This window comes from Vidua chalybeata, chromosome 8, assembly GCF_026979565.1.
Source record: "Vidua chalybeata isolate OUT-0048 chromosome 8, bVidCha1 merged haplotype, whole genome shotgun sequence".
Classification (NCBI taxonomy): Eukaryota; Metazoa; Chordata; class Aves; order Passeriformes; family Viduidae; genus Vidua; species Vidua chalybeata.
The window spans coordinates 6744200-6772110 of record NC_071537.1 but is presented as its reverse complement, the minus strand read 5'-3'; the positions used below and the strand labels follow the sequence as shown (position 1 = coordinate 6772110).

At 42.0% G+C, this 27911-nt stretch overlaps 1 protein-coding gene across 1 annotated transcript; it reads left to right on the top strand.

Moving 5' to 3' along the window:
- The first annotated feature begins 36 nt into the window (after positions 1 to 36).
- On the top strand, positions 37 to 27882 carry SLC18A2 (solute carrier family 18 member A2). Its single transcript, XM_053949548.1, has 15 exons — positions 37 to 271; positions 2069 to 2420; positions 9765 to 9823; positions 11902 to 11985; positions 14749 to 14841; positions 15248 to 15337; positions 15445 to 15488; positions 15563 to 15623; positions 18965 to 19060; positions 21886 to 21964; positions 22215 to 22266; positions 22680 to 22743; positions 23774 to 23893; positions 24437 to 24570; positions 26428 to 27882. Exons 1-15 carry the CDS (start codon positions 151 to 153, stop codon positions 26536 to 26538), a joined length of 1560 nt encoding a protein of 519 aa, XP_053805523.1. The 5' UTR covers positions 37 to 150; the 3' UTR covers positions 26539 to 27882.
- Positions 27883 to 27911: the final 29 nt, after the last annotated feature.

Here is a 27911-nt window from a genome sequence, read left to right as displayed (position 1 = left end):
GCGAGGCCGGCCGGGGACGCGCCGGGAGCGCAGCGCGGAGCGGGGCTGCAGGAGCGCGGCTGCCGCCGGGTCCCCGCCCGTGTCCCCGCCCGTGTCCCCGCCGGTGCCCGGGCCCCGCCGGCCTCCGTGTGTCCGCAGCCGGGCCGGAGCATGGCTTGGGGCGAGCTGGGGCTGCTCCGCTGGCTGCGGGAGAGCCGCCAGTCCCGCAAACTCATCCTGCTCATCGTCTTCATCGCGCTGCTGCTGGACAACATGCTGCTCACCGTGGTCGGTAGGTGAAATGGGCTTGGGCTTCTTTCCCTCCCCCGGCGTCTGCCAGGGGTGATCTCCGGCAGCAGATGTGCTCCCTGAATGCCTGATTAATGCTCTCAAACCCAGCATTTTCAAACACTGATTAATTTTGGTTTTAACCATGAATTATATTCCAGGCATTGCAAATGCACTGCAGTGGACATCAAAGTCTTGCTTTATTTCCATGTTAATTTCAAGATAAGGAATGGTATAAAAAGGTCTTAATAACTCCTTTTTTTCTCTTTTTCTTTTTTTTTTTCTTTAGTTTTTTTTTTTTTTTTTTTCTTTTTCCTGCTAAACGCCACTAATACTTCATAGAACGACTGATAACAGTATTTTTAGCTCATCATCGTTTTTTCTCCTGTGGTCATGCAACTGAAACAACAGGCTAGATAACATTGGAGATGCCTGTTTCCTTGTGATAGTTCCTGTTTCCCCCACATTGGTCTTAAAATTATAGGTTAATAAGAAAACTAAGTCACTTTTAAGAAAAGCACTTCCATGAGTTAGTTTAACAAAATAATAAAAGTTTTGATCAAAGTCTGAGATCCAGCTTTTAATGGCTTCAGTGGCACAGTGTAAAAATTCAGAAATCTGCTCAAATAAAACAATTGAATATTTTTCACTGGTAGACTTAGAACTCCTCATATTCAAATGTTCATATGATTTGAAAGAAGATGGTCCAGGGAAACCAGTGGCTCGTGGATGTGCACACAAACACACATGAATGCACATGGATCTCCTGGAAGTGACTCAGTCTGTGCAGAGCCAGCTCTCAAGTGGTGCTTCAGACTCAGTTTCTGAATCAGACTCCTGAATTTCTTGAAGAGGTTTCAGCTTAAAAGTTGTTGCCACAAGGTAGACCTTAGTTTAAAAAAATATCTATTTTTAGCAAGTTGATGTTGGAATTTTTTTACATTAATATACTTCCTTATAGGATTAGTAATATTTGATTTCTTATTTAGTAATATATATATGCTAGAGGCCCTAGAAATTGTTACAGTTGGTAGATTTGAGAGGCTGGGTGTTTTCAGGATGAAATGCAAGATGGGAAGGGGTGATTCTGTCACTTGTATTAAAATGAATGAACCTGACATCTGTTTTTACAAACTCTGAAATCCTAATGTCTGAGATACATATTGATGCAATTATATTGCAGCCAAGATCCTAAAACATGTAAACATGGTTCCTTTTGGATGATCTTTTCAATGTAAATTTTAAAATAATGAGAAAATATTAATATGTCAATAAAATATTGACATATTTTTTTCTGATTCCTTGATATAGGTCTGTTATCTTTTTTCCTTCTTATGGCTGGTACCTATCAATAGTTTGGTGGTTTATTTTAGAAATGTTTTATACTGTATTTTTTATATTTTGGTTGAATAATCATTCCAATGCTCTTCTCATTATTCATGATTTCACAGCCCAATAAAAGGACTTGTGCAGCCACATGGAACGAAGAGGCTTCAGACATGGGTTTTGATACTTCTAATATTTTACTTAATGATGTATGTATAGAAAACCTTATGGGAATCTTATGAAAACTGACAAAAAATAAAGAACAATGTAAACTAACTTTTTGTTTTAAACTGCACTTCTGAGTTATGGGTGTGTTTTTTTCCCATGAGCAAATTTCTCTTTCAGTTTTGTGTTTCTGAACATGCTTAGTAGGAAAGCCTTGTACTTCCTGATCAATGGCAAAGCAACAACTTGGTGATTCCATTTACAAATAACCTGATAGTAAGATGCCAATGTATTCTGTTTGTTTTTCCAGTGCCAATAATTCCCAGTTACCTTTACAGCATCGAACACGAGAAAAACACCACAGAAATCCAGACTACCAAACCAAACCTACCCTCAGCCACCATGGACAATTTCCAGAGCATCTTTTCCTACTATGACAATTCCACCATGGTCACTGGAAACGAATCTGACAAGACACAGCCCGGAGAGCTGCATCAGACCCAGACAGAACAAATGGTTGTCAGTGTGACTCCTTCCCCCTCTGACTGCCCCAAGGATGACAAGGAGCTGCTGAACGAAAACGTCCGGGTCGGTCTCCTGTTTGCTTCAAAAGCAACAGTGCAGCTGATGACCAACCCCTTCATAGGGCCTCTGACAAACAGGTAAGTCATTGCTGCTGCACCAGCACTGAGGGTTTCACACTGATCTTTTAGCCCAGATTAGTGTTTCAAACAGATTTTTCTTAATTCTCTTTTGGCCCTGGATTGCTGCCTCCGTGCTTTTTCTGGAGGAATATTCTAGTGAAATACATTTGGTGAACAGTTTTAAACACTTATACCCTTTCCAAAATAGCTGCACATCAGCCATCAGTATCACACTTTTCCTCCAGCTCCTGAGACCTTGGGTTTGTATAGAAACCTTTGCTGAGATGGTGTTGAAATATCTCCCAAAAGGACGCCAAAAAAACACTGCAATGTAATATTCACAAAGATTGTGAATTGCCAATATTTCTGTGACACCCACATTAGGCAAAGACTGTAGGCAGGATTCAGATCCCTTCCCTGCTCTCACTCAGATGAGCAGCTCTTGGTGTGTGGTGGTTTGGAGTTGTCTGAAGTGAGAATCAGTGGGAAAATTGTGTGGACTTCAGGGAAAAGTGAACAAATGCCCAACTTAGCTGATGCCGTGCTCATCACCAGGTTCAGTGGGTCCCACATTCCCATCAGTACATGACTCTGCCCAGCCTTCTAATTGCTCCCTCTAAATTCTTGCAAATATATGATGTCTTGAACCAAATATGTTTAAATGGGACTTCACAGAAAATTTATTTGAGCCAGGATCCAGCTTATAAACACCAATATCAATGACTTAAAGCCCCTCTCCAAATCCAAGTACTGATTGTATTTACATGAAGATTAAAAAGTAAATATAATATCATTTACACTTTTGATGTTAATAATAAATTTGATTTCACTGTTAACATTTTGTGTAACTGCTCCCCACAGAAGCAGCTTCAGTCCTCCCAAACAGACTATGAGATCAGTCTCTGCAGGAAATAAACTCCAAACTGTATTTAGTCAGGTCAGTGATCTGCATATTTCTTATGTAAGCTGTTTTTATAGAGAGTTATTCCTTTCAGAAAATAACATGCAGCAGAAATTTGTACTTGCAGAACACTTCTGTTCAAGCAGTCAATGTCCATCATAGGTGACAATATTTAAAACAACCAACACACTACCAACAATACGTCAGATATTTCAGCTTTTGAAGCTAAAACTACCATGTTTAGGTTTTATAGTGTATATATATATATATATGCACACACACAATAAATATATATACAGTATATATATATACTATATATTTTTATAGTATGTATATATATATTATAAACCATAATATATATACTATATATATAGTGTATATAGTGTGTTTCCTTTCAATCTAATAAGAAGTATCCAGCTGAGGGCTAAGCAGCATTTGGACTCACAGTGTTAGGTATTCAAAACCTGTGCTTGATCTGTGGAACTGATCTAAACACAAAAGCTGTAAATGAGAGAGACATTTTCATTTCTCTCTCATTTCCCCTTATCACCAATACATATCACCTCCACAGATATAAGTACACCATCACAAAATTACTTTTGCACAAATATTGCTGGAAGTTGAGAAGGATTTTTCTTACCTGCATTGTTTAGTGAAGATGCCATAACTCTTCTGCAGGTAAAGTAACAAAACATCAAATAACATTTTTATAATAGTTCTTTGGATGTGCTTCTAGGTTTCCCTAAATGGTTGTCCTATTGATATTTGCTCTTTTTGTGTTAGCACCACTATTTCCAGAGCCTGCCAAAACAGGAGAAAGGTGTGTGGTCACACCTCTCCCCTGGAGCCAGCTCCTGGGACGTGTGTGATGCATCCCTGGTTTGGCAATGAGGCAGAGATGTTCCTGTAGCATCCCCTGTTCCTGTTAGGGGCAGGGTTGGCACCACACCAGTGTGAACTTTAGTGCTGGGAGCTGAGGTTTCCTCCTGGAAACATCCCACAGGTTTTTGCCTGGGGTAGGGTGTGTGACTGCAGGCACAGGGACAGGTTTGCTCACATGAGTGCGAGAAGGAGAAACAAGGAGCATGTCATCTCATCATCCCACATGACAAACTCTTCCCTCATACAGCTGAAGTGAGTGCCTTAATGGCAAAGTGGCCCTAAATTAATTTTAGGGTTCACTGGTTTTCTTTCGTGCATTATTTGTATTTTGGTACTGGTACCTGCCTTTCTTCTGAGAAATGTTTAGCAGGAAATATCAGTTAACACATTTATTAATTAACAGTAGAAGTTATTAGATACCATCCCCCTCTTAAGCTGACAATTTCTAGTAACAATGATCAGCTAAAATTTGTGATTGTATAAATCAAACAGAAAATATCTGGGTTATCAATAAAAAGACTCTTCCTTACCACTGATAAGCTGTTTGGTTACTGTTAAGATTTTTGCCTTTAGTACTTCTACAGAATTCCAGCAAAATACCAAAGCTTACATAGAAATGATTGCTTGTTCCAAGATCAGTGTGCACAGTTGGTTAAGATGCCCAGTAAGTTTCATTTTCAAATGAGTAGCACACTGTGTACAGTGGTTTTTATTTTTCAATCAAATATAGCGGTTCAAGAGGGGTTTCAAGATTTAGTCAAGTGCTGGTTTTCACCAGGAGCTGGCTTTGAGTTTGTACAGCCAGCAACAGGATGTTCTACTCATGAGTCTCTGCAAATAATCACTATTTTTAAGGTTCTGAAAGTTTTGGAGGCCTGTTTTCCCTTCTTTTATAATTACTGAAAGTATCGATTTTCAAAAACAAATGCCAGAATTGGTTTCATTCAAGGAGTATGTTCTGCAAAAACCATTTCTTATTTAAAGCCCAGCTCTTTTCATGGAACACCAGACACACCTGGCTCAGAGGACAGGTTTGCAGTTCCTGAAACAATACATGTTCCCTCTGCCCTAACAAAGTCCTGGCAGAGCAAACACCGGTGATAGCTTTGCCATAGGAAGTCAACAACACACTTCCCACCCTGGCACCTCTTCAGGGCAGAGCTGATAAGATTTTGTGGGTCAGAAGCACATTATGTTTTTCTTGGTGGTGAAATTTGTAACAAACTATCCACAAAGCACAGCATCTGACGCAGAGCTCTTTGTGAGGAGGATGCACTGGCATGGGGAGAGTGAAGGCTCTGCCTAAAGCTGTCCTGTGAAGAGGGAGTGCAAAAGGCTGCCCTTTGTAACCCACTGCTTTATCAACTGCACTGGCACAGGTGCCAGAGAAGCTGTGGCTGCCCCATCCCTGGAAGTGCCCAGGGCCAGGTTGGAGGGGGCTCTGAGCACCCTGGTCCAGTGGAAGTTGTCCCTGCCCATGGCAGGGGTTGGAAGGAGATGGGATCTAAGTTCCCTTCCAACCCAAACCATTCTGTGGTTCTCTGATTGACCCTACTGCTTTTATCAATCTCTCACCAAGCTCTGTGCAGCAGGCTGGGAGCCCAGCTGTGCCAGCCCCTCAAGCAGCAGAGCCAATCAATGCCTCTGCCGTGTGTGTCCCCTTCTTTTGTTCATTAGTCTGAAAAAAAATTTGTTTTAACCTTGTCCTTATTCATATCAGCCTCAAAAAACATTACAAATGATTAGCCATTTTCATCATCACCCTCCTTTTGACACGATCTTGGCTACAGCTTTGAACTCCTCTGCATGAAAGAAGACCACAACGTGTTTGTGCCCAAGACACACACAAAGAGGGAAGCAGAGGAATAAACAACATTTGTAACTACATATTTACAGTTCAGTTCCTGTGTGAGCTTTCCTTTCAGGTTTTGGCAGGAGGTTGAAGTGACTTGTTCTGTCTGTCCAGGTCACTCTGTCCCTCTGCCTTCCTGTGCTCCAGCATGGGGGTGGGAGCGCAGGGACCACACGCCCAGTCCCTGCTGACCCTACATGTGCTGTTTGAACTCCACACATATTCAGTGGTTCATTGGTTCAGAACCCCAAGGAACATATTCTTGCCATAAATCCTCCCCAGTCTTCACCTCCAGTGAAGAGCCAGAGTTCCAGCCAGGACAGAGCTAGCAAGGGCTGCTCACATGGAGCTGTGTAACAGCAAGGTTGGAATCAGTGGATTTGCAGCACTCTAATTGATAATTAGGCTCTAATAATCCACAGCTGCTCACCTGGTCAATGTAACCTTTATTGTGCTGTTGCACAGGACCAACAATCTGTTGTCTTAGTCTAAAGTAATCTTGTTAATGGGTATAAATAATTTCCTGAGAGCCCTACAATCTGGAGCCACAGTGACCGAAATGGAGTTCGTTTGGGCATTCTCCATCAGTGGCAGCCTTTCCTTTCCCTCCTTCAACTAGTGACTCAGACTTTTCCAGAGATCAGAAATACTTGTAATAAGCACTTGAAGCTGCAAGTAGCCTTGATGAGGCATGCTGGACTCTGCTTCAGAATTGCTTGGAGGGTTTTGAAAGGAGTACCCAAGTAAATTATATGTTTAGCCATAGTAACAAGAAAAGATAAGAGAGAAGACAGGCTGTAATATTCTTTGGTGCTGCATACATGCAGAGGAACAAAATGCAGAGGTAATTGTGATGGAGGGTGCAATGTCATGGCTGAGGAAAAACTGCATATTCACTTTTCATCTGGCAAGAACATGAATGGCCCAGGACCGAGGGGCAGAATCACTGAACTGTCTGTTTACAGGTAGTGCCTCTCCTTTTTATGATTATTTATGTTGTACAGTGCACTTGTTCAGCAAAACCTCCCAGTCTGTGCTCTCAACACCTGTGGGACAGCCCAGGGAATGGAGCTGCAGGTCAGATATTTGTGGTAGCACAGCTGCCAAATAATTAGTGCTGCTATTTGAGGAGGAGCAGGGCTTGCTGAGAGGCAGCGTGTGTTGAGATTGCCCAGGAAAGGACAACCTGCATATCTAAGGAAATGTCAGCTGGATGTGGGCAGGACTGTCCCCTGAGAAAGCCCAAGCATGGCTTCTAGAGGTTCAGCAATTCCATGCAGGGGCAGCACTCCAGAACTGTGCATCTCCACATTTTGGGGGATGCTCTGGGCATCCTTCCAAAGTATTATAAGGACTTGTTTAGCTCCCACCCTCTCCAATGTGTCACTTTCCACCTTGCTGTGGCCCTGTTTGTCCAAGGAAAAGGAAGAATAACATCTGCAACTGCAAAAATTAAGAACAATGCTTGAACAGTATTACACTAAGGATCAGAAGTGACTTCTAAAATGCTTGTTTTTTCTTGCCTACAACCACCAAAAAGTTCCCTGGTGTAGGAAGCCCATTGGAAGAGCTGAAATCTCCTTTATTTAGCATGATAGCACTGCTCTGTGTTTAATTTGTGAATGTTTGTGGAAGATCTCACAGCTCATGTCTCTGATGTAGTGATGGAAATGTGAATGTGGGAGCCAATTTGGATGGCATTTCTCTTCATGCAAATAACTGAATATTATTTCAATACTTGTAGCAGAAGCAAATTGCTATCTCACAGGCCCTGTGTCAAGTCTATCAATTGCTTGATTCCTGTACTGAAATCAGAATTCTCTCTCACAGTGCCCATCCTAGATACGTTTGGGATGGCCTTGAAAGACCCAGCCCTACTTTTCTTTGCAGTGGGAAAAGGCATAAGGACATTCACCTTCTGCTTTCACACCCCAGAAAAATCTGATGATGCCCACCATCATCAGTATCCATACCTGCAGGGTTTATTTCTTTTTTTTTGTCTGTACTCCTATCAGTGCTTTCTTTAATTGAAAAGCTGAGAATCAGAACAGTTGTGATCAAACTCTCTGTGGCCTGTTCTACCTGGGCCCAATGGGAAGTGTTCACTTCAGCTCTGAGGCAGCTAAGTTGGCAAGAGGTAATTTTTTTATTTCCTCATGCACATAGAAACACCAGGGGAGACCAGCATCCCATTGTGTAATACCTATTACACACACAGCAAGGGAAAGGCTGCCTTAGAAAAAATAATTCACTTTAAATAAGGCAGACAAAAAAAGTATTGCTCTTTTGTATATCATGTGTGAAGGTGCTGGGAGATTAAAGTTATTATCCTAAGGCCACAGGGGAAGTTTGTGATAAGGATTTAATTTGCTTTGGAGACACCAGTTCAGGTAAGTTGCACATGAGTGACCAGTCTCTGCTGGATATTTACAACACCCACTTACAGATTTCAACTAGGAGAATCTGTGCACTATGTTTTTATCATATTTTAATGCAGTGATGATTTAAGGCAAAATACCACGTGAAAGCTCAATTTAGTTCATTCACAAGAATGAGACAAACAATGAACATTGAGCTCTGCACTCTAGGGAGTTTTCCATTATCAAAGGTCCTTGATTGTATAAAAATATTAATACAAAACCAAAGCTTGGAATAATTATTTTGGTTTGTCTATGTCATGACTGCTGTTATTAAAAGGGCCATTTTTGACCCTTCCATTGTTTGATTGACCTGCTTTAGCCAATGCTGCCCATTTAAATGCACAACACTGTCAAATCATTGGAAACTGAAATCCTTTGAAAGTACTCCTCTGAAAAGCAGGATCCATTGTTGAAGAATTTGACCATTAAATAATGTCCTGGCACACACATTTGAGATGCACAGTCCTACAAAAAATGAAGCTGTGAACAAGGTGTGCTGGATAGAATATGCACACTGTCTTCATAGCTACCTAGGTTCTGACTCTAGGGTAGATTTTTATTGCTGTGAAAAATAACATATTGTGATTTTTTTTTTTTTTTGTGGTTGAATTTTCAATTTTATCTGCTCCAAAAATGTAATTGCTTCCCAGCCAGGAAGTTCTTTATTTCCTGGAAACTTGAAAATACTTGGAGCAACCAGGCATTTCTACAGGCTGTTTAGAGTACTAATGAAGAAATGGGCTGATGAAGAAAGCTTTGATCAGATCCATTTCTACTCCTAAACCCATGGAAAGCAAAAGTATTATTTTCAGGCTCTTTGGGATTTTTCCAGTGCTCCTGAGGCAAAACTCCCAGAAAAGCTGATGACAAATTTTTCCAGTAAAAAAGCCATTGGCTTGACTATGTCTCATTATAATCATTGTCTGATGAGGATGGAAACAGATGAGCACTGAAACATGACTGGGGTATTTCAAAATTCAGCACGCTCAGGGAAATCTTCCCTTGGCATATCTTTGGCAACCTCATGGAGGGGTTTTATTGGGAAAAATTAAGGCAGAATGAGAACAGGGCAATCAGGGCAATCATGAGAAGGATTTTTTCTAGGCATTTCAGATAAAAAGTCTGCTGTGTCAGATGAAAAGACGTTTGTAATGTGGACAAGTATGGCCATGTGGTCCACAATAAATAGTTCAAAGCCTGCCAAGAAACTACAGGTTGGGTTTGTATGGTGTGTGAACTCGTGTAAGACTAACTCAAAACCTCACTGGGACAACCTCAGAAATGTGAATATTCATTTTGTTTTCCAGAATAGGCTACCAGATCCCACTGTTTGCTGGCTTCTGCATCATGTTTGTTTCAACAATCAGTAAGTGTCACATCTTACTTGGTCTGGCCCAGGCACAACTTTTAAATAAATGGTCCATAATAATTATCACTAGGAATTCTTCTTGTTGATGTCTGGGGACTAGTTCCCAAGGAAAATTTAAGGGAGTCAGCTCCATGTTGATGGTGGTACTGATGAGATTGAACAAGTGCTCTCTTGGGAACGTGCTCTGAGGAATCACAACCCTTCATCGCACCTCAGTGGGTCTCTTCCTTAGCTGAACCTTTCAGGCTTTTCTGATCTGGAGCAGTGCTCTGACAGTTTTAAATAGCCACAGGAGAGCTGTCTTGCAAGGCCCTGGGCAAGCAGATATCATGGGGGTTTATCAGAAAGATTGTGAGGCTGCAGTGGCTCATGAGCAGGGTATGAGTCAACAGGATCACAGTGTCACTGAACATCGCTGTGGGATGTGCAAACAGGAGCACAGCCTGCAAGTCAGCTGAGATAATTTTCCTGCTCTAATGGCATTGATAAGGCTTCAGCTGCTGTTTTATGTTTGGTTTTGGCCTGACATTTAAAGCTGTGGCCCAGACAGAAAGAATACAGAGAACATCAAGGCTCATTAGAAGCCTGTGAGGATCAGTGAAAGAATCGTTTTTGCCTCAGAAGGCAGATGTAAGATGTATTAGAGCAGATGTAAGATGTATTAGAGCCTGTGACAAAAAAAGGAAGGGGACAAACAGATCTCCAGGTCCACTGTACATAAAAGAAAGAATAATGAGAGGTTTCCCAGAGGAGATGTGGAGGGCACATCCCTGGAAGTGCTCAAGGCCAGGTTGGACAGGGCTTGGAGCAGCCTGCTCTGGTGGAAAGTGTCCCTGGCCATGGCAGGGGATTGAGCCAGGTGATCTTTAAGGTCTCTCCTAACCCAGAACATTCCATGATTCTATGATCTTAAAACTGTATCATCAAGGGAACTGAAGTACTAGAGAAGATGATCTGATCTTAGAGCCACTGACAACTCTGTGTTTTTGGAACATGTTAGATAAATTCTGGTTGGGATGTAGATAAGAGTAGGGAGCCTAATTCACAGCAGAGGAGAGAACTGCTGATCTGCTGAAATCCTTTTTTTCTTTATTTTTATTTTTAAGTGTTCACACAGTAGGGATTTTTGTAAAATGTGGTGAAAAACCCCAAGAGGCACAACCACATGGCAGGTGGGAGGAGTGCATGTGGATCCCATGTTTAGTTGGTGCAGAACACCTTCCTGCAGCTATAACCTGCCCAGCTGGCCAAGAGATGGGAGCTGAAAAATAACCTTTATAAACTCACTGTAGATTTAATGACACTGACAATGACATGGGCTCTACAAGCAGAGATGTGATTGGGTTCTGAGAAACTCCTATTTCCAGTGTTGTGGGTGGGGAATTTAGCCAGGCTGAGTGCAGCACGCAGGGGCTCTGTCCCAAAAGGCTGAGAATGAAACCTGAGGTTAAATCTCTTGGGGAAGGAAAGAGTGGCCCATCCTCTGGTGCACTTTCTCTGCTAGTGGGAGGAGAAGGAACTTGCTGAAGGTTTTGAAAGGGGGGGTCTGGCTTCCCTGCACCTTCAGCCAGCTGTGCTCCACACATCTGGCACGGGGCTGGCAGCACCAGGGGAAAACCTCTCTCCACCCACTCATTATTGGAGGAAACATTGGTGAGTGTGTGTTACAGCCTGCCTTCCCCAGGTGCCTGGAGCTCCAGACTGGGCAGCCTTAAATGAAGCAGCGTGGAGAGGTGAGGCTGGAAAGAAAAGTCTTATTACTCCTCTTGTGTGCAGCTGAACCAGAGCAGATGTAATCAAATCCTGAGTAATTAGTTAAAACTGCTTGGGCTCTTGCATTCTGTGTTACCTGGGGGCTTAGACACCTGAGAGCAATTCAACACTGACACATCTAAATGCAATAAGAGAAAATAATGCAGTTAGCATTGAAAGTGGCACAAGTCACTGTAAACACTTGACTAAATTGTAGGATGTTTTTGTGATAGTTTCAAGAAATCTAACTTTTTAAACTAGTTAGAGTTAACTTAATTTGAAAAATTACCTGGTTTTTTTTTCTTTTTTTTTTTTTCCTGCAGTGTTTGCCTTCTCTGGAAGCTATGCACTACTATTTATTGCCAGGTCCCTTCAAGGAGTGGGTTCCTCATGTTCTTCTGTGGCAGGTAAGAGATGATAGAGGAAAATGCAGATCACTTCCAGTCTTTGTTTAATTGAATTTTGTCAGCACATTCAATAATTAATACAAAAATATTCAATTGAATCCTTTTTTTCCCCTCTTTTATATAAAGTAGCTCAAAAGCAAATGTCTTTTAAGACTTCCTTGGTATTTGGGTTGCAGTAAGGTAGAGCACTAAATGAACTGCACTCTCCCTGGGATTTCTGCACCTGTGTCTTCAACATTTTAAATTCATTTTTAGCCATTGTAAAGGTCACTGGGAACGTATGTTGGTACTTATTACAGTTAGAACAGCAGCTCTGTCTGTTACGGAAATTTCTGTTATAAAATGTTGTTTTCAAGGGCTTACCATGCAGGCTGCCAGTTTGGGCTCAGTATATCCATACCACATTTCCAAAAAAAGTGTTTCATTTTTAAATGAGTAGGTAAAATGGATTATGGGTTTTCAGCCCAAATTATTTGAGCATTCTTGAGGCTGAGGTTGGAGAAAATACATTTTGTTCATGCTGAATATTCCAATCTTGGAAAAATGTCCTGCAATGGCAGGAACTGACATCAGTTAGAGTTACAAGTCAAGCTTTCCCAAGGGAAGACATGCCAGAATCAAAATTATTGTTCAGCTGCATCTCAGTCCCTGTGCAAGGGGGCACCTTGAGCTACGGGCTCTTAGGTGAACACAAGACTTTTTTATTTCTCAGCCAATGAACATAAAAGAGCAGAAAAGGCCAAGCTACCTTCTAGTCCACCCCTTCCTGAAGGCAGGATCAACTTAATATCTGTCATTCCTCATGCACACTTGACAGGCCTGACCTCAGAAGCCTCCAGAACTGCCCTCAGCATCCAGCTCAGTGCTTAAGTACCTTTATGGTCAGGAAGGTTTTTTTCCTGATATCTCATCTAAAGGCTCTTTACTGCCATGTGAACTTATTTCTGCTTGCCATCCTTCAGAGAACACAAAGAACAGTTTCCTTTATCTTCCTGACTCTTTCATATTGCAAGACTGTTATCACCTCTCACATCAGTTTTATCCTCTCTGGTTTTAAATTGGAAGTCCTGCAGTTGTCCCTCACAGATATTATTCTGAGCCCGTGCTCATCCTCGTTGCCATTCTCTGCATGGCCTGCAAGCAGCCCCAGATTTCTCCCTGTGCTGCACCAGAGGCAGACCCAGCTCTGGGGAGAAGCTCTGACTCCTTACAGGGCCACCAGCAGTGAGAGTCCCACCATGTATCTCACAGTAACGGAAATTTTGTGTGCCATTGCTGGCAATCATTTACTCCCCTGTGTTTGTGTGTGCAATCTTTTTTTTTTTTTTTTTCCCCACAGAATAATGAGGTTGGAAGAGACCTCTCAGATCATCAAGTCCAACCTATGCCATAACACCTCAACTAGACTATAGCACCAAGTGCCATGTCCAGTCTTTTTTTAAACACATCCAGAGATGGTGATTCCACCACCTCCCTGGGAAGACAATTCCAGTACTTTATTATTCTTTCAGTGAAAAAGTTTTTCCTAATATCCAGCCTATACCTTCCCTGATGTAGCTTGAGACTTTCAGGAAGTTGTAAGAGCAATGAGGTCACCTCTAAGCCTCCTCTTCTCCAGGTTAAACAACCCCTGTTCCTTCAAACATTGCTCACAGGGCTTGTGTTCCCAGCCCCTCACCAGCCTTGTTGTCCTCCTCTGGAGATGCTCAAGTGTCTCAATGTTCTTCCCAAACTGAGGGGCCCAGAACTGGACTCAGCACTCAAATTCTCATCTATGTGTAGAACTTTGTGTTACTGTCCTCGCATTTTCCCCTCTTCCTTTTTTTCCAGAATATTTCCCCAAATCCCACGTTCATTGTGAATTCTAATGCAGCTCTCTAACAGCTCTCCAGCTGTTCATGCAAACAATTTGATGTCATCCACTCTTTTCAATAAACATGGTAATGCACACAGGACCTCTGCTCTTTTGATGATGGGTGGTATTTACTGAATGATCAACCATGCAACATATTGTCTTCCTTCTCTGTGTTGCTGCAGAACTTATTTACTGAGTGCTATGTAAATCTTGATTTGAAATCAGAATTATTAATTTCTATAAGGACTCTTCTGCAACATTTACATCTGCAGTGTCTGAGTGCTCCACAAAAAGACAAGCAAATTAAGCTTCATGTTTCCTTTTGTGAAATGAAGGCTCATAATCAAGTGCAGATATAAAGCATGTGAAGATAAAGGTCAAAAGGATCCTTTAATTTTTTTATGCTGAACTTGAAATACTCATTTACAAAGCAATCAGCTCTGCATAATACCTCATGCCCAGAGCACTGTCCACAATTGGAGCTAAGTGGTCACCAGACCTTTGTGCACTCTGAGTGTAAATAAATGATGGTGAATACTTGTCAAAAGCTTTGATTCTGCTCATTGAAAAGCATCATGAAAGAGCTCCATGACAAAGAGATGAATAAAGAATCTAACAAATAAGGACATCACTAAATTACCTGACTAATACTGCACAATAGAACATGGCCTTGGTGACCATGGATGGTGCCAAGAGCATTTTTGCTTGGAAATTAATTCTATGGGGAGGGAGTATATATATGTATATTAAAAAAAAAAAAAACAAACCAAAACAAAACAACCTTGGTCATTTCTGTATAATGTTTAGTAGGTGTGGCAAATGATAGCCATAAACTGTAGCACACAGATGCCTAATTTTGTGCTGTGCTTTTTTTTTTTGTCTCTCTATTTATTTGTTTTTAATTGTAGGGATGGGATTACTTGCCACTGTTTATACAGATGATGAAGAGAGAGGCAACGCAATGGGAATTGCACTTGGAGGCCTGGCTATGGGAGTATTAGGTCAGTGAGTTGGAGGCTCTGCTGGCAGAAGAAACCATTCCCCAGGCATCCCAAAGCTTGTTCTTGGGACCTGTGAAAGCAGAAGGGTCTCACTGGGTGTGATGGCATTGTGCAGTCTCCAGGCTGGATTCATGGTGCATGTGAAGAGCAGTTTTTCCCACAGCAGACATTCCCTGTGTGCATACACACGTCAAGCAGTCGTCTCTGAGATGTTTGGGTTTTGTTTACATTGCACAGTGTTTTGGGGAATGAAGAATATGGTTGTTGCCACGGTCAATGGTCTTTGTGGGGATTTTCTAACTGGATTTTTGGTTGCTGTGTGCCTGTAGCAGGATGCCCGAACATTCGCAGGGGTTTTGTTCAGAGTCAGAGTTTTCACAAGTGTGTCCTTTCCTTTCCTTGGCAGTGGGCCCCCCTTTTGGGAGTGTCATGTATGAGTTTGTGGGGAAGAGTTCTCCTTTCCTGGTGCTGGCAGCCCTGGCTCTGTTTGATGGAGGTCAGTAGATCCCTGAGTCAGTATCACCCTGAGGCACGTCCCTTTCCTGTTCCTGCCATCCCTCCCCCTTCCTGGAGGAGAGTTACAGCATGGATTTCTTTTCACAGCTGTTCAGTTGCTTGTTCTGCAGCCCTCCAGAACACAGGCAGAAGTGAGTATTAAGGTAAAACACTGCAGGAATGGGTGTCACTTTGCCTTTCCTAATCCCAAGCTTTTGTTTCGCAGAGTCAGAAGGGGACACCTTTACTGACACTTTTGAAGGACCCCTATATCATTATTGCAGCAGGTACCAGACCTTTTTTTTCCTTCTTTAAATCAGCCATTGATGTCATTCCTGGCCTCTTGGCATGTCTTGGGCTGAGCTTCTTTAACAGCATTGTCATTTTCTGGTTTACTTTACATAAAGATCTAAGAATGTGTTGGTGTTACAGGATGAATGTACCAGCAGAAGCACAATAGGCAGAAAATTTGAAATAAATGTGTCTTTCCAACTGAGAGGCCACTAATGACTTGCAGGTGCCTGCTGGGGCACTGAGATGTGGCCAGGAAACTTCCTGTGAGGCAAGTGAGTTGGGCCAAGGCTTTCAGAGTGAGGGATTGCCAGCACATCACAGGCAGGCACAGGGAATAACACTGAACTTTGTTTCTGTTTGAACAGGGAGTAAGTTTGGTCTCTTGAGCATGAATTGCTGTATTTCAGAAAAGGTCTGGTGGAATAGTGAATGGTGTTTGGTATTATATGTATCTTTTTTCTAATGAGCATTTCTGTTTCAAGAGAAGTTTGTCTTTTTGCATCGCACATTGTTGAATGTTTATTCTGAATTCTGTAATTAAGCCTGGCCCTTTCTAATGTTGACAAAATACCTGGAAACAGAGAATTATTTTCACAGTTCTGTTTCTTCATCCTAACTTGCTTGTCTAATAGAATAATTCTTCCACGCATTTTTGGAGGTTTTCTGTTTCTTGCTGATTTTAGGGAATTATCATAACCTTAACTCTGACCTGGTTGAGCCATGACTTAAGTTATACAAATCCTTTTGCTTGAGAAATTCTTGGAGTGGGAAAAAACACTGAATAAAAGTATTTGAGGAAAAAATATAGCAATGACAGTACTTGTGATAAGAGATCAGATTTGTCATTCAGCTGATTCAGTAACTTCTCCTACAGCAGTTAAAGCACATAAAGTATGAGAAAGTCCCTCCCACAGACCATTGGTGGGATTAAGGGGAGCACCTGGGGTCTCTGCCTCCCAGGCCAGAGGCTGCCCTGTGCTTTGACAGTACACATGATGCTGATGTTCTCTAACCTCAGCCTCTCCTCCTTGCTTTATTTCCCTTGCAGACCAAATTTGGTTTTGTCAGCGCTGAATGCCAAATGCCCTGGTTTGTGTCAGAGGTGATGCTTCACAGTCTGTGCCATCAGCACTCACCGACTAGGCAGAGGAAATGTCTCTGACATGTTTTGTCCCTGCTGGTGGGAGCTCAGGGAGTGAAATCTGTGTCATTCCTGAAGCCAAACCTCACTGACAGGGATTACAGGAAAACCAGTGCTACTGCCTGGCAAAGCTGCATGGACAGACAAGTTGGTTTAAATTATCAGATCCAAAAACCAGAGCTGAGGCAGATATCACCAGGAGCACACAGGTCCTTGGGAGGCTGTGGGACAGCTTTTCACTGGGTGCCTGCTCTTTCACAGGAAAATGCCAGTGATGTCTGTGGCACTCTGCCAAAAGCTGGGGGTCTCTTGGTCTCTTGGCTGTGGAGATGGGATTCAGCTGGAAAGCTGCAATTTCACACCTTCTGGCCAACACAGGACATTTAATCTCATTCAAGGAAGAAAAGATGTAGGATTCATGCCTTTGACACATGGCACTTTAAAGAAAGGTCAGCTCCATGCAGGACTGAGGAAAAACATAATTTATTTTCTTTTGGGGAAGCTTTGCTGAGGTAGCAGGCTCTTGGACTTTGCCCCCAGATTGCACAGTACAGCTCAGGTTCTCACTTTGCTCTTGGGGCACATTCTACAGGTCTGAAGCACCTTTATCCCCATATCCCTGAGTACTTTGGTGGTGCTTCCTGGCCTAAGGAGAAGTAGGTGCCACAACCGTGTGCAAGCTCACCTGTGAGGTTTGTTCAGAACAGAACCAATCCTTTGCTGTTTAAGCTGCCTCAGTCAGAATGCTCCTGCTTCCTCCAGCTGCACTCGGTGCAGCCTGAAATGTTTTTTCCAGCATCAAGGAAGCTGTTTGAGCATGGCTGATTTTGGCTTGGGAGAGCCCTAAGGTGTTTAACTGGGGCTCCTTACAGACCCACTCTGGGAGCTTGCACCCAAGTGGAAGGGTTGGCTTTTGTCTTTAGGGCAAAGAAGTGCTGAACTGTTGCTCCTTGCCTGGGGAAGGGAGCGAGCCAGCAAGTTCATTTTAGGAATTGTGGAAACACAGTCTAATATATTCTGACAGGTTTGAGCAAAGAATGACATCAGTGCTCATTTGGTTTTGAACCTTGTGATGAGGAACTCCCTCCGAGAGAAATAATGTTTTTCTGACCTCTGAAAAATTCAGCTTTTTTTTTTTTTTAACGTGTAAAATTTGTATAGTAAATGGCTGGAAGAGTCTAGAATATTCTCCTGGAAATCAGAGATTGTAAATATTAGGAAGACAGATGGGAACACAAGTCTGAGGATGTCACTTCCAGCGGTGATTCCCCAAAGCCATTTTTAAGGGATTAGCAGAGGGGACATGTCCTGTTGCCCTGCATTAAGCTTTGAGTGCCTGAGGGTCTTTTGAGTAAGTGTGAAAGGCATCTCAAATCCAAAGAAATACCATGGAGTTTCATAATCCCTCCACTGAAGCTGAAGTGCAGCTCTGAGGACAGATGAACATGACACAAACCCGCTGGAGCCTGGGTCTGCAGGCAGCGGTGGAGGGCAGGGCTGAGCTGGCAGGCAAGACTGAATCAGCACTTCCACCACTTGTTATCCTTGGTGTCTGGGTTATGAAAGGTCCAGGGATTCAAAAGAGATTTGTAAGCATTTGAAATTCATAGGGCTGTGCAAGCTCAAAGCCAAACCCACGTTTGCTGCACAGGCTGGCTCACTGCTGCCTGCAGGATCTCGAGAGAAAATTCCCCTTTGTGGGGAGCAGACATCCCTGTGCCTGTATCTTGGTATTTTCAGGATCAAGACCTCCACATCCTGTCATGTGAGGTATTCCTGGTCTCTCAGATGACAGAGGCACAGGGTCAGAGCCTGAGCCTCTTACACAACTGGGCTCTGGTATTGCCCCAGGAGACCACAAAAAGACCAAGTGATTGTAGTTTTAGCTAATCATTTGTACAACAGACCTTGTGAACTTTCCAAATGTCATCAAGCTCACTGCAAACTTTCACATTATGAAATAGCTTAACCTTTATTGTAGAATTTTTGGGAGAATAGAAACATATAAAAAGCTAGCCTTCAGTGATTTTACACTGTGTTCTATTTAATGTTAATCACTATCTGACACATGAAAAATAGGGCTTTAAAATTGCAATATTTTATGTAAAAGTATCCATTCTTTGCATGGTGTTTTGTTTATAGTCAAAAGAAATAATTACTACTTTTTTTTCCCCCTCCCCTTCTTTCTTTAAGGCTCAATCTGTTTTGCAAACATGGCTATTGCTATGCTTGAACCGGCTTTACCCATCTGGATGATGGAGACCATGTGCTCAAAAAAATGGCAGCTTGGTAAAGTACAGTACATTATTTGCATCTCTATATATTGTCTATTGAATGCCTGAGTTCTGGTCCTGTTAAATATTATTTGCTTCAGGAGGGTAATTTTTTTTTTTTTTTTTTTTTTTATCTGTAAAGTGTCAGTGTTAAACCTGCACAATTACAAACACTGGTATGTAAGAAAAATACACTGGGGTGATGTTACTGCAATAGAGGCTCCTGTAATGGGCTACACTCACTTTTCAAGGAAAAATAATTGTAGGCAGCCTCAGGACTGGTGTTGATCCAGCTCCATTGGGAATGCCAGCGCTGCTCTGGCAATGAATGTTGGCCAGGGCAGCTGCAAGGTGCCTGTTGAGCTACAGAGCCAGGCTTGCAGAGCAAAACCTTTGTTTTCTCTGTGGGGAATCCCCCCTGAGTCCCTAGTTTGAATTGCCCCGAGCAGGCAGGCACAGAGACCTGCAGCAGCTGCTCTGTGCTTGGTGCAAGCAGGCTCCTGGCAGCACACCCTCCTTCCAGCCTGCTCCTGCTGACATGTGGAAGAAAGATGGACTTAAATGTGCTTAAAATGTGGCCACGGGAGCACTTTCCCTTGGAACTGATATAGTTGGCTTCCTTTAGTGGTTACTTAAACATCCCTTTCAACAGAAAGCAATGGGGAGCCCCACCTTGGACCTCATTATGACTTTTAGCAGGGACACAGCCTTGGGAAACCAAGTCCATAAACCTGGAGCATGCCTCATGTATCCGTTTGCACTCCAGATAAAGCTGGGGCAGTTACTTTCTCTTTGAGGTGAGCAAGAGCAGGAATAAACCACCAGAAAGTGGATTAAATTTTAGTGAGTGACAAAGTGTGTGTGAGAGGTTGATGTGAATCTTCTCAAGTGGGGGATGCCCAGCCTTCATCTATCTCTGATTAATTTAATGATGGCATGAGGGTATTTTTTAATATCAGTGTATAGTTTGAAAGAAAAATCCTTCATGAAAATGATGTTCAGCTGATATCCCTGCTCTGTGTTAATGTACACATTACACCCTATAAAAAGCACAAACCTGTGTTACAATTGACATCTACAGTGGCCACAGATGCAGTTCTTAACATACTGCTGAACCTGGCAGTAACTTCTAGCCTGTAATTCAGCAGAATGAACATGCAAACTTAGGTTTTTTGAACCTCAAAAAGGAAAAAAAAAAATATTGCCTCCCTCACCAGTTTCATATTACTTGTGCAATAGAAATGAGATTTACAAATCTCTTCATTGAACAGAGGTTACTAGAAGGAAAATATCCATTTTAAATGGAGATTAATTTAACCCCTTAATGATACAAGTAATTGACTCCATTTCACTTTGTCTGATTTGACAGCATTAATGAAAATTTTTAAGCCTCTTAAATTGTAAATTGAACTGCAGGGTTTTAAGCAAATTATTATCTTATGGAATTGGAAGCCAGCTGTTTGAAGCATGATCTGAAGAAGGTATAAAGAACCTTGATTTGACCAATGACTATTACCGTGCATAAAGACTATTTTGAAAATTATGGTTCTGCCTCAGTATATCACAGCTTACAGACCAACCTGTGCAAGTCTTTGCAGTATAATTTCTCTTTTACAGCTGTCAAGACCTGCTCTGTGTGACCATTTGGTATAACTAGATAGCTCCAAGCAGTACTGAAGCAGCTCTGGTTACACAGGCTAAAATGAAATCTTTCCCCAGCACCACCACTGTAACCCACAAGGTTTTTAATCACAGGATATTGCTGTGCTAAAAATTACCTCTTGATTTTTTTTCTTATGAATATATCAGAGAGATGGGAAGGAAGATGGATAGGCAGGAAATGAGAAAACCTATGTTGCCCTGGTGAAAGATGAGGAGCACACACACGTGAAGGCAGAGGTTGGATTGTGTACCCTGACACCGTGGCTGCTTTCTGAATTTCTGGCTGGGTCCTGCCCTGGGACTTCTGTGCAAGGAGAGGATGAATCCTCCAGAACAGACTGTAATAACTGGATTTTAAACCACAGATATCACCAGACAACAGCATCTACTCCAGATACAGCCACTGCTGTGGCAGCTTCAGGGACAGAAAAACATTGCTGGTGCCAACAATGTGCTTTTCCAAGTGGAAGTGGGAAATGAGAGAGACAGAATTTACTCAGGTGTCCTCAGCTGCAAGCTATTACAGTTTTTTTAAAACTTTATTTTATTTAAACCAATATGTGATAAAAAAAAAATAAAAATACATTGGCTAAATCATTTTGATACAATTTTAAAAGGTTTTTCACCCTTGCATTATTGGTACATGCTTGACTTCAGCCTGTGCTTGACCAAGGGCCATATCACAGCACTACAGACTTGCCTGTAGCAGAAGCTTAATGGCATTCCCAGGCTTAGAGGGGACTGTCACTTGCAGAACCACAGCAGCCTTGCTGTCCCTGCTGCAGGGGGATTCACCCACCCTGAGCACCCTGGGCTGGCTGCATGTGCTGAGCATATGCTCCATAAGCCCTGAACTGCAGGAGAGCTGCTCTCCTTGACCTCTCCCAAAGCTTATTGCAGTCAGATATAAACTTTTTGCTCTTTGTTGTTCTGTCCCCTCTCCCAGACCAGTTCTTGGATCTAATGCTGAAAAACTCTTTTCAAAGGCTTCACGTTGCTCCTGCATTTCACAGATGATGTCCTTAGATTTCACGGGAAGGCTGCAACAAACCGGATATTTGATTCTTTGGGCTCTATTAGATGTGTCCAGATCAAAATTGCAGTGTCTGGCATTTATTAGTTTCTTCTAGCACTTCACTGAAATCCTTGCTGATAAAACATCTCATTCATATTTTTCAGGCGTTGCTTTTCTTCCAGCTAGCATCTCTTATCTCATTGGGACGAATCTTTTTGGGATACTTGCGCACAAAATTGGAAGGTATGCCTAATTTAAAAATACTAATCACCTTCCAGTCTCTTCATGTACCATTTCCAGTGTTTCCCAGGGCAGTTTATTGATAGTGGAAATTATTAAAGCTTGTTCTATAGGAGCAAAATTTATTTTTTTTTTGGAACACATTGCTACTTTTGCTGTTTAACTCAGTGCTTCAGACATGGCTTTGAAACATTCAGGTTCAGCTCTAATATCTCATTATCACCATCTCTGAGTGATGTTTCTTCTTTGGTAGGTGGCTTTGTGCTTTGCTCGGGATGCTAATCGTGGGAATAAGTATTTTATGTGTAAGTAGACAATCACACATCTTTTAAATCATGTGAATGTTTGTGTGCTCATCTTCAAATACGTGCTTTTCCCATGAGAGTTTTATGACACGTTATTAAACAATGTGTGGTTAATAGGTTCCAGATCAGAGTTTTGAGTGCTTTCCATTTTCAGTGCTTCAATTATTTTTAGAAATGATGACTCTGAGAGGAGCATGCTCCTCTGTTGAGCTGTCACTCAGCAGTTTATAATAGTAAGTGTGTCAGTGGTTTAATGGCACAGTTGTCTGAAATGACAGCTCAGAACAAGGATCAAACTCTCAGATCTGTACAAAATGGGCCGTAACTACTTGGGGAATTAGCTCAGAAAAAGAAGCTAACCTCATTAGCATGTGCAGTGTGATGTAATTAACTGCCTGAAATTTCCTTTATAGGTTCCATTTGCTAAAAACATTTATGGGCTCATAGCACCAACTTTTGGAGTTGGATTTGCCATAGGTAAGAACATTTGCAATGAGATCTTACAATCTGTTATTTCTGTAAAAATTATTTGATATGAAGTTACACAGAATATAATTTTTTTTGCCATTCTGATCTAAGTGTTGCAGCCTGAGCTGTGGCCCAAACTGGCAGGCAGAGCAAGAAGGATTAAGGGACAGTGCTTATAGAGTTTGAACCAGGCTGCTTTAGACCAGCTGGACCCCCAAGCCTGTCCAGAACTGCTCCATTGACCTAAACAGATCTTTCAACCTGTCCATGAATGTAAATTGGTTTTTAGAAATGCATCTGTGCACTGCCCCAAACCCACAACCTTTCCTGTAGAGGAAAAGGAGTTTTATAGACATTTCCACTGAAAAAAAAGGGCTTAAATTGTCTGTACATAAAGAGGAATTCCCAATCTCACACACGTGTACTCCTCAAGTAACATGTGTGAACTTTCCTTACACTGGGCCGTGCAGGCAGGCTGCAGTGGGGACCCTGCCTTGCTTTCCAGTGCTTGGCTGCTCAGCAAATGTTCTGGGGCATCTCCACATGAGGGATGTGTAGTGAGGAAAGAAGCTACAGGCACCAATTCAAACCCCAAGTATCTCAGCAGTTTTGTGAGCTGTTTGTGCTGTTTCTTGCCAGAAATGAGGGTGTGTATCAAAAGACAGGATAAAAACACCATAAATAGTTTTGATTGACTGGGGGTTAATGCTGTCTTTTAGGCTTTCAGTCAGGGTAGGTTCACACCAGGTAACTTTCCCTTAATTACTTGGCAGAAGTGTGAATGCACCCTAAATTCACATTTCCCCTGTCCTCTGGCAGGTGCCACATGTACCCCTGTATACATGTCCACACATGACCCCAGACACAGCAAAGACCACAAAAAACAAAGCTAATACAGACTATTCTTACACAAATCTTTTGCTTAGTTATGAACAAGCATCAATTCAGCTGCTTTTCCATCCCTTCTTAGCACATAATTCACCAAGATGTTAAAAGAGGGGGAAGAAAATGCAGCATTTTCCTGGAATGTGTTTTGCAGGGATGGTGGACTCCTCCATGATGCCAATCATGGGCTACCTGGTGGATCTGCGCCACGTGTCAGTCTATGGCAGTGTGTATGCAATAGCTGACGTTGCCTTTTGCATGGGTTTTGCCATAGGTAAGTCCAGCCTTTCCCTGCCTGGAAAGCACAGTTAAGAAAAGGGGGATCTGCTACAATTCCAGCTGTGAAACCCAGTGGTACTTGCAGGTTTTATGAGAAGAGGTTCTTATTTTCTGCAAGAAGTCAGAGCAGGGGGAATTGTGTTTGGCATCTGTTCCCCTCCTCTGCAGCAGTTTGTGCTCACATCACGAGCTGTAAGAGGCTTGAAGGTGTCGGGAGGCACTGAACACAAATGGGATGGAACATTTAAAACTAACACCACAGCTGTGCTCCAAGGGTCTGTGAGGGGAATCCCTCCCCACTGACCCCCTGCCTCCTTGAGAGCATGACACAGATGCCCTTAGGAACACCTCTAATCTCCTCAAGGAATGTGGGCTATGGAGCCAGGAAAGTTTTATGATATAATTACAGATATGTCTTTACATTCCTCAAATCTGTTTGTAAGATGAGGGGTTTGTATACAGAATTGCTGTTGTTTAAAGTGACTGCTGCAAATTTTGTGTCTGAGCAATCTCCAGAAAAGGGTTTTATCTGTACAAGGTCCCTCTGCTGGTGGTGCCATTGCCAAGGCCATTGGATTCCCATGGCTCATGACAATTATAGGAATCGTGGATATCCTCTTTGCTCCCCTGTGCTTTTTCCTTCGCAGTCCACCTGCCAAAGAGGAGAAAATGGTAAGTGTAACTTGGTGGTTTTTTTTTTTTTTAATTTTGTTTTTTTTTCAGTGAAACAAATCATAACTTACATTTGCATCTTTGCCTCTAACTTCCTCAAGACGGGACCAGCACAGTGTATTTTACCCTCAGGCATTAACTTTGGAATGAGGTCCCCTTTCTTTCTGTGTCCAAGATGTATAAAGGCAAACCCTTTATTAGTTTGGTGTTACAAAGTCACAAATTTGACTTTTATGAAACAGGGTCCTGCAGACGTTCCTCTGCATCAGCATATGCTGTGGTGGAGTCAGTAGAGAATTCGTTTCTCTTTTCCTTGAAGACCCAGAACTCTATTGACCAGTTGACCAAATTATTCCATGGTGTGCCTCAACCTGTGTTTTTCCCATGGTCCTCTGGGAAAAATATATTAAAAATATACCACAGTATATTTAGAATATTTTGAATCATCTTTTTTCCTCCTTCTCCTTCCTTCATACAGTTCACCTATCCCTACAAACGAGTGTCTTCTCTTGTCCAATATGTACCACAGGGCTTCTCTCTTTTTTTTTAAATATAAATTTGCCAAAGACTTCATGATCTGGAGCACTCAGTGCTCCCCTGCCACGGTAGGGTGTGTAAGAACAGTGTCACCATCTGGAGGTTTAGCCCACTCAGCACTTCATCCTTGCTCTTCCTGAAAAAGCCTGATCTGGGCCCAAAATGTAGTTGCTGGTTGTTTATTTGGGTGAAAAGAAACTAATTTTGCATGGTCATGGTCTTGTTCTGCAGTGGCACAACTCTGCAAGGTAAGGACAGCACCTGATGTTGGTGCTGCTCACTTTGTACTGGCAGAAGGTGGAAAATTGAATCTTGCTGAAATAATGGTGTGTGTGAGGCCAGAGACCTTCTGCTTGGCTCATATTTGGACTGCAGAATCCCAGTTAATCCCTTGTCATGACCTTTGCTGAATGCACTGGTTTAGTTTGTTTTGGTTTTTGTACATTAAATAAGGCTGAGGAACAGAAAGGAAAAAAAAAAAAAATCAGCTGCTGTTTCCTGGCAGTATCAAATTTATCACGTACTTCTATGGCCCCTGACAGTTTTGTTTGTAACAACACAGCCCCTGAAGGGACAGGATCTCTCCCCATGGCTCCAACACCTTCCAGCATCTGCCACCTCTAATATACCTTTAAATGCAAAATAGCTCCTGTTCCCAAAGTGGCTCATGGCTGTAAAGTGATGGACCAATTCTTTCAGGCTGGAGGAGAGTCAAAAGGCGGGTCCCAAAATTGTGGTCTTTGCATAATTATTAACCCCCAAACTTAATTACACTCATCATGAAGAACACTACACAGCTGCTCCAGAACTCCCTGGGGAATTGCAGCCCAGAGAATTGAGTATTTTATCTGGCCCTTACCACGATTACCACTTTTAGCTTGCTGTGGGTGTCGAAGCACAGCACTGGGACCACCACTCCTGGCGTCATCCTCAGTTATGCTGTTCTGGATCTCCATGGAAAGAGGGGACAAAAGCATTAAAGGAGAATTGGCTTGAAGCAGTAGGACTGCTCTTGACCATTCATCCAGGTTTTAATAGATGGAAACTAATTCTGGGAGGGGTAAACTACTGTCTGGAGAGCAGGTAGAATGTATTTCAATAATACCTGGGCTGAAATACTGGAAATAGAAATTTTCCAGAGCTGTCTTTAGCACCAAGATCCCCCCTCACACAGACCTGTGGACTCAATTTACCCTAAGTGCAATCAATTTGGGCTCTGCCTCAAGGGAGGAGAGGTGAACCCCCGAGTGGTGAATGCAGCATCAGCCCCAGCCTCAGCTGGATGCTAAGCAGGAATACTCACACTCTGTTTTCTTCCAGGCAATACTCATGGATCACAACTGTCCTGTGAAAACAAAAATGTACACCCAGAACAACATCCAATCCTACCCCATAGGTGAAGAAGAGGAGGAATATGAAAGTGACGAGTAGCAGAAAAGCCATATCTCATATTTAGGTGTACGAAATGCTGTGGTTCATGTGAAACATCTCATCCAGAAATAGGTTTTAGTTGTACTGTACTTTTAATAGTGAAATGGTCAGAAAAACCAAAGGTACATTATATATTGCCCGTGACTATAAAGCAGACTGCAAACCGCCTTATGGGGGGAAAGAGCTTTTATAGACCATTTGTATAGTGTTACTCTTTGTGTATTTAATTTTATTGAATATTACACTCTATTTTTATTAAATGTGTAGTATAAATCTGTATAAAATGTGAATTTAAACTATTTGGTTTTTAAAGTCACCTCACTGACAGTATTTCATATTTTATTTGAAGTCACAGGTTACTGTCAAACTCGAGTCTTTCTTATTTAATTGGAAATTTAAAAAAGCAACCCTCAAAGAAAACCCAATTTGCATCCTTTTAAGTGACACCCTTATAAGTGCATTGAAAGGAGCTGGAATTCAGAGTGTGGACAGCACTACCACTTTTTTCATCAACTTCAGGTCTTAATAATACATACAAAAAACTAAATAAGAGGCACAACTTCTCTGCCAGTTTAAATAGCAAGTTCTCCCTGAACCACCAATGTTGAGGAAAACATGTTGTTAAACAGACTAGGGTATTGCTATTATTGGTATCTAACAAAGTTTTAATCAAGCAGTTGTGCAATATGAAGCCCCCAAACACACAGCACCAGGTAAACAAGTGTGTATGAGCATGCACTGTTCCTGTCCCCTAGCAGGGAATGTAACAGCACGAGGATTCTTTTTGTATTTCTATCTTTTGGATCTTTTAACATATTTCAACTTTATTTTAGTTGCATCTTCAGTGACTGGTTAGGAAAAGCTGCAGTATTACAGTATTCAGACTTAGCATGTACTGAAAGTGAGCTGCTAACTGGAGCAGTTCAAACAACTCTTTTACATGTATTTATGTATACATCTAAAAATTCAATGTACATTTATTTTTTTAAATGACTTCAAATACACTCTTTGCTTAAAAAAATGGAAGAAACAGCCAGCTTGTTGCCAGTCTTTCATAACATTTGGGGACACAGCCCAATACAGGTGAAGTGTTGTATTAGGCAGTCCCTGTCTGCACTTAGAAAAGAGAAGACTTGGAAAGAAAGCATTTTAAAAACAATCCCAATGTCCTTTTCAACCATGGTGTATCATCTCATTTGTAAAATGAAAATCTTTATGTGCCTTCTCTCATGTAATTGCAGATGTTTTATGTACTACAGCATAGATACTATGTTTACATATAGTTTTGTAAAGCGTATATACTATGGTCAAAAAACATGAAAAATATAGTGGATCAAACTTCAAGTATTGCTCTGTCAATAATTATGCATTCA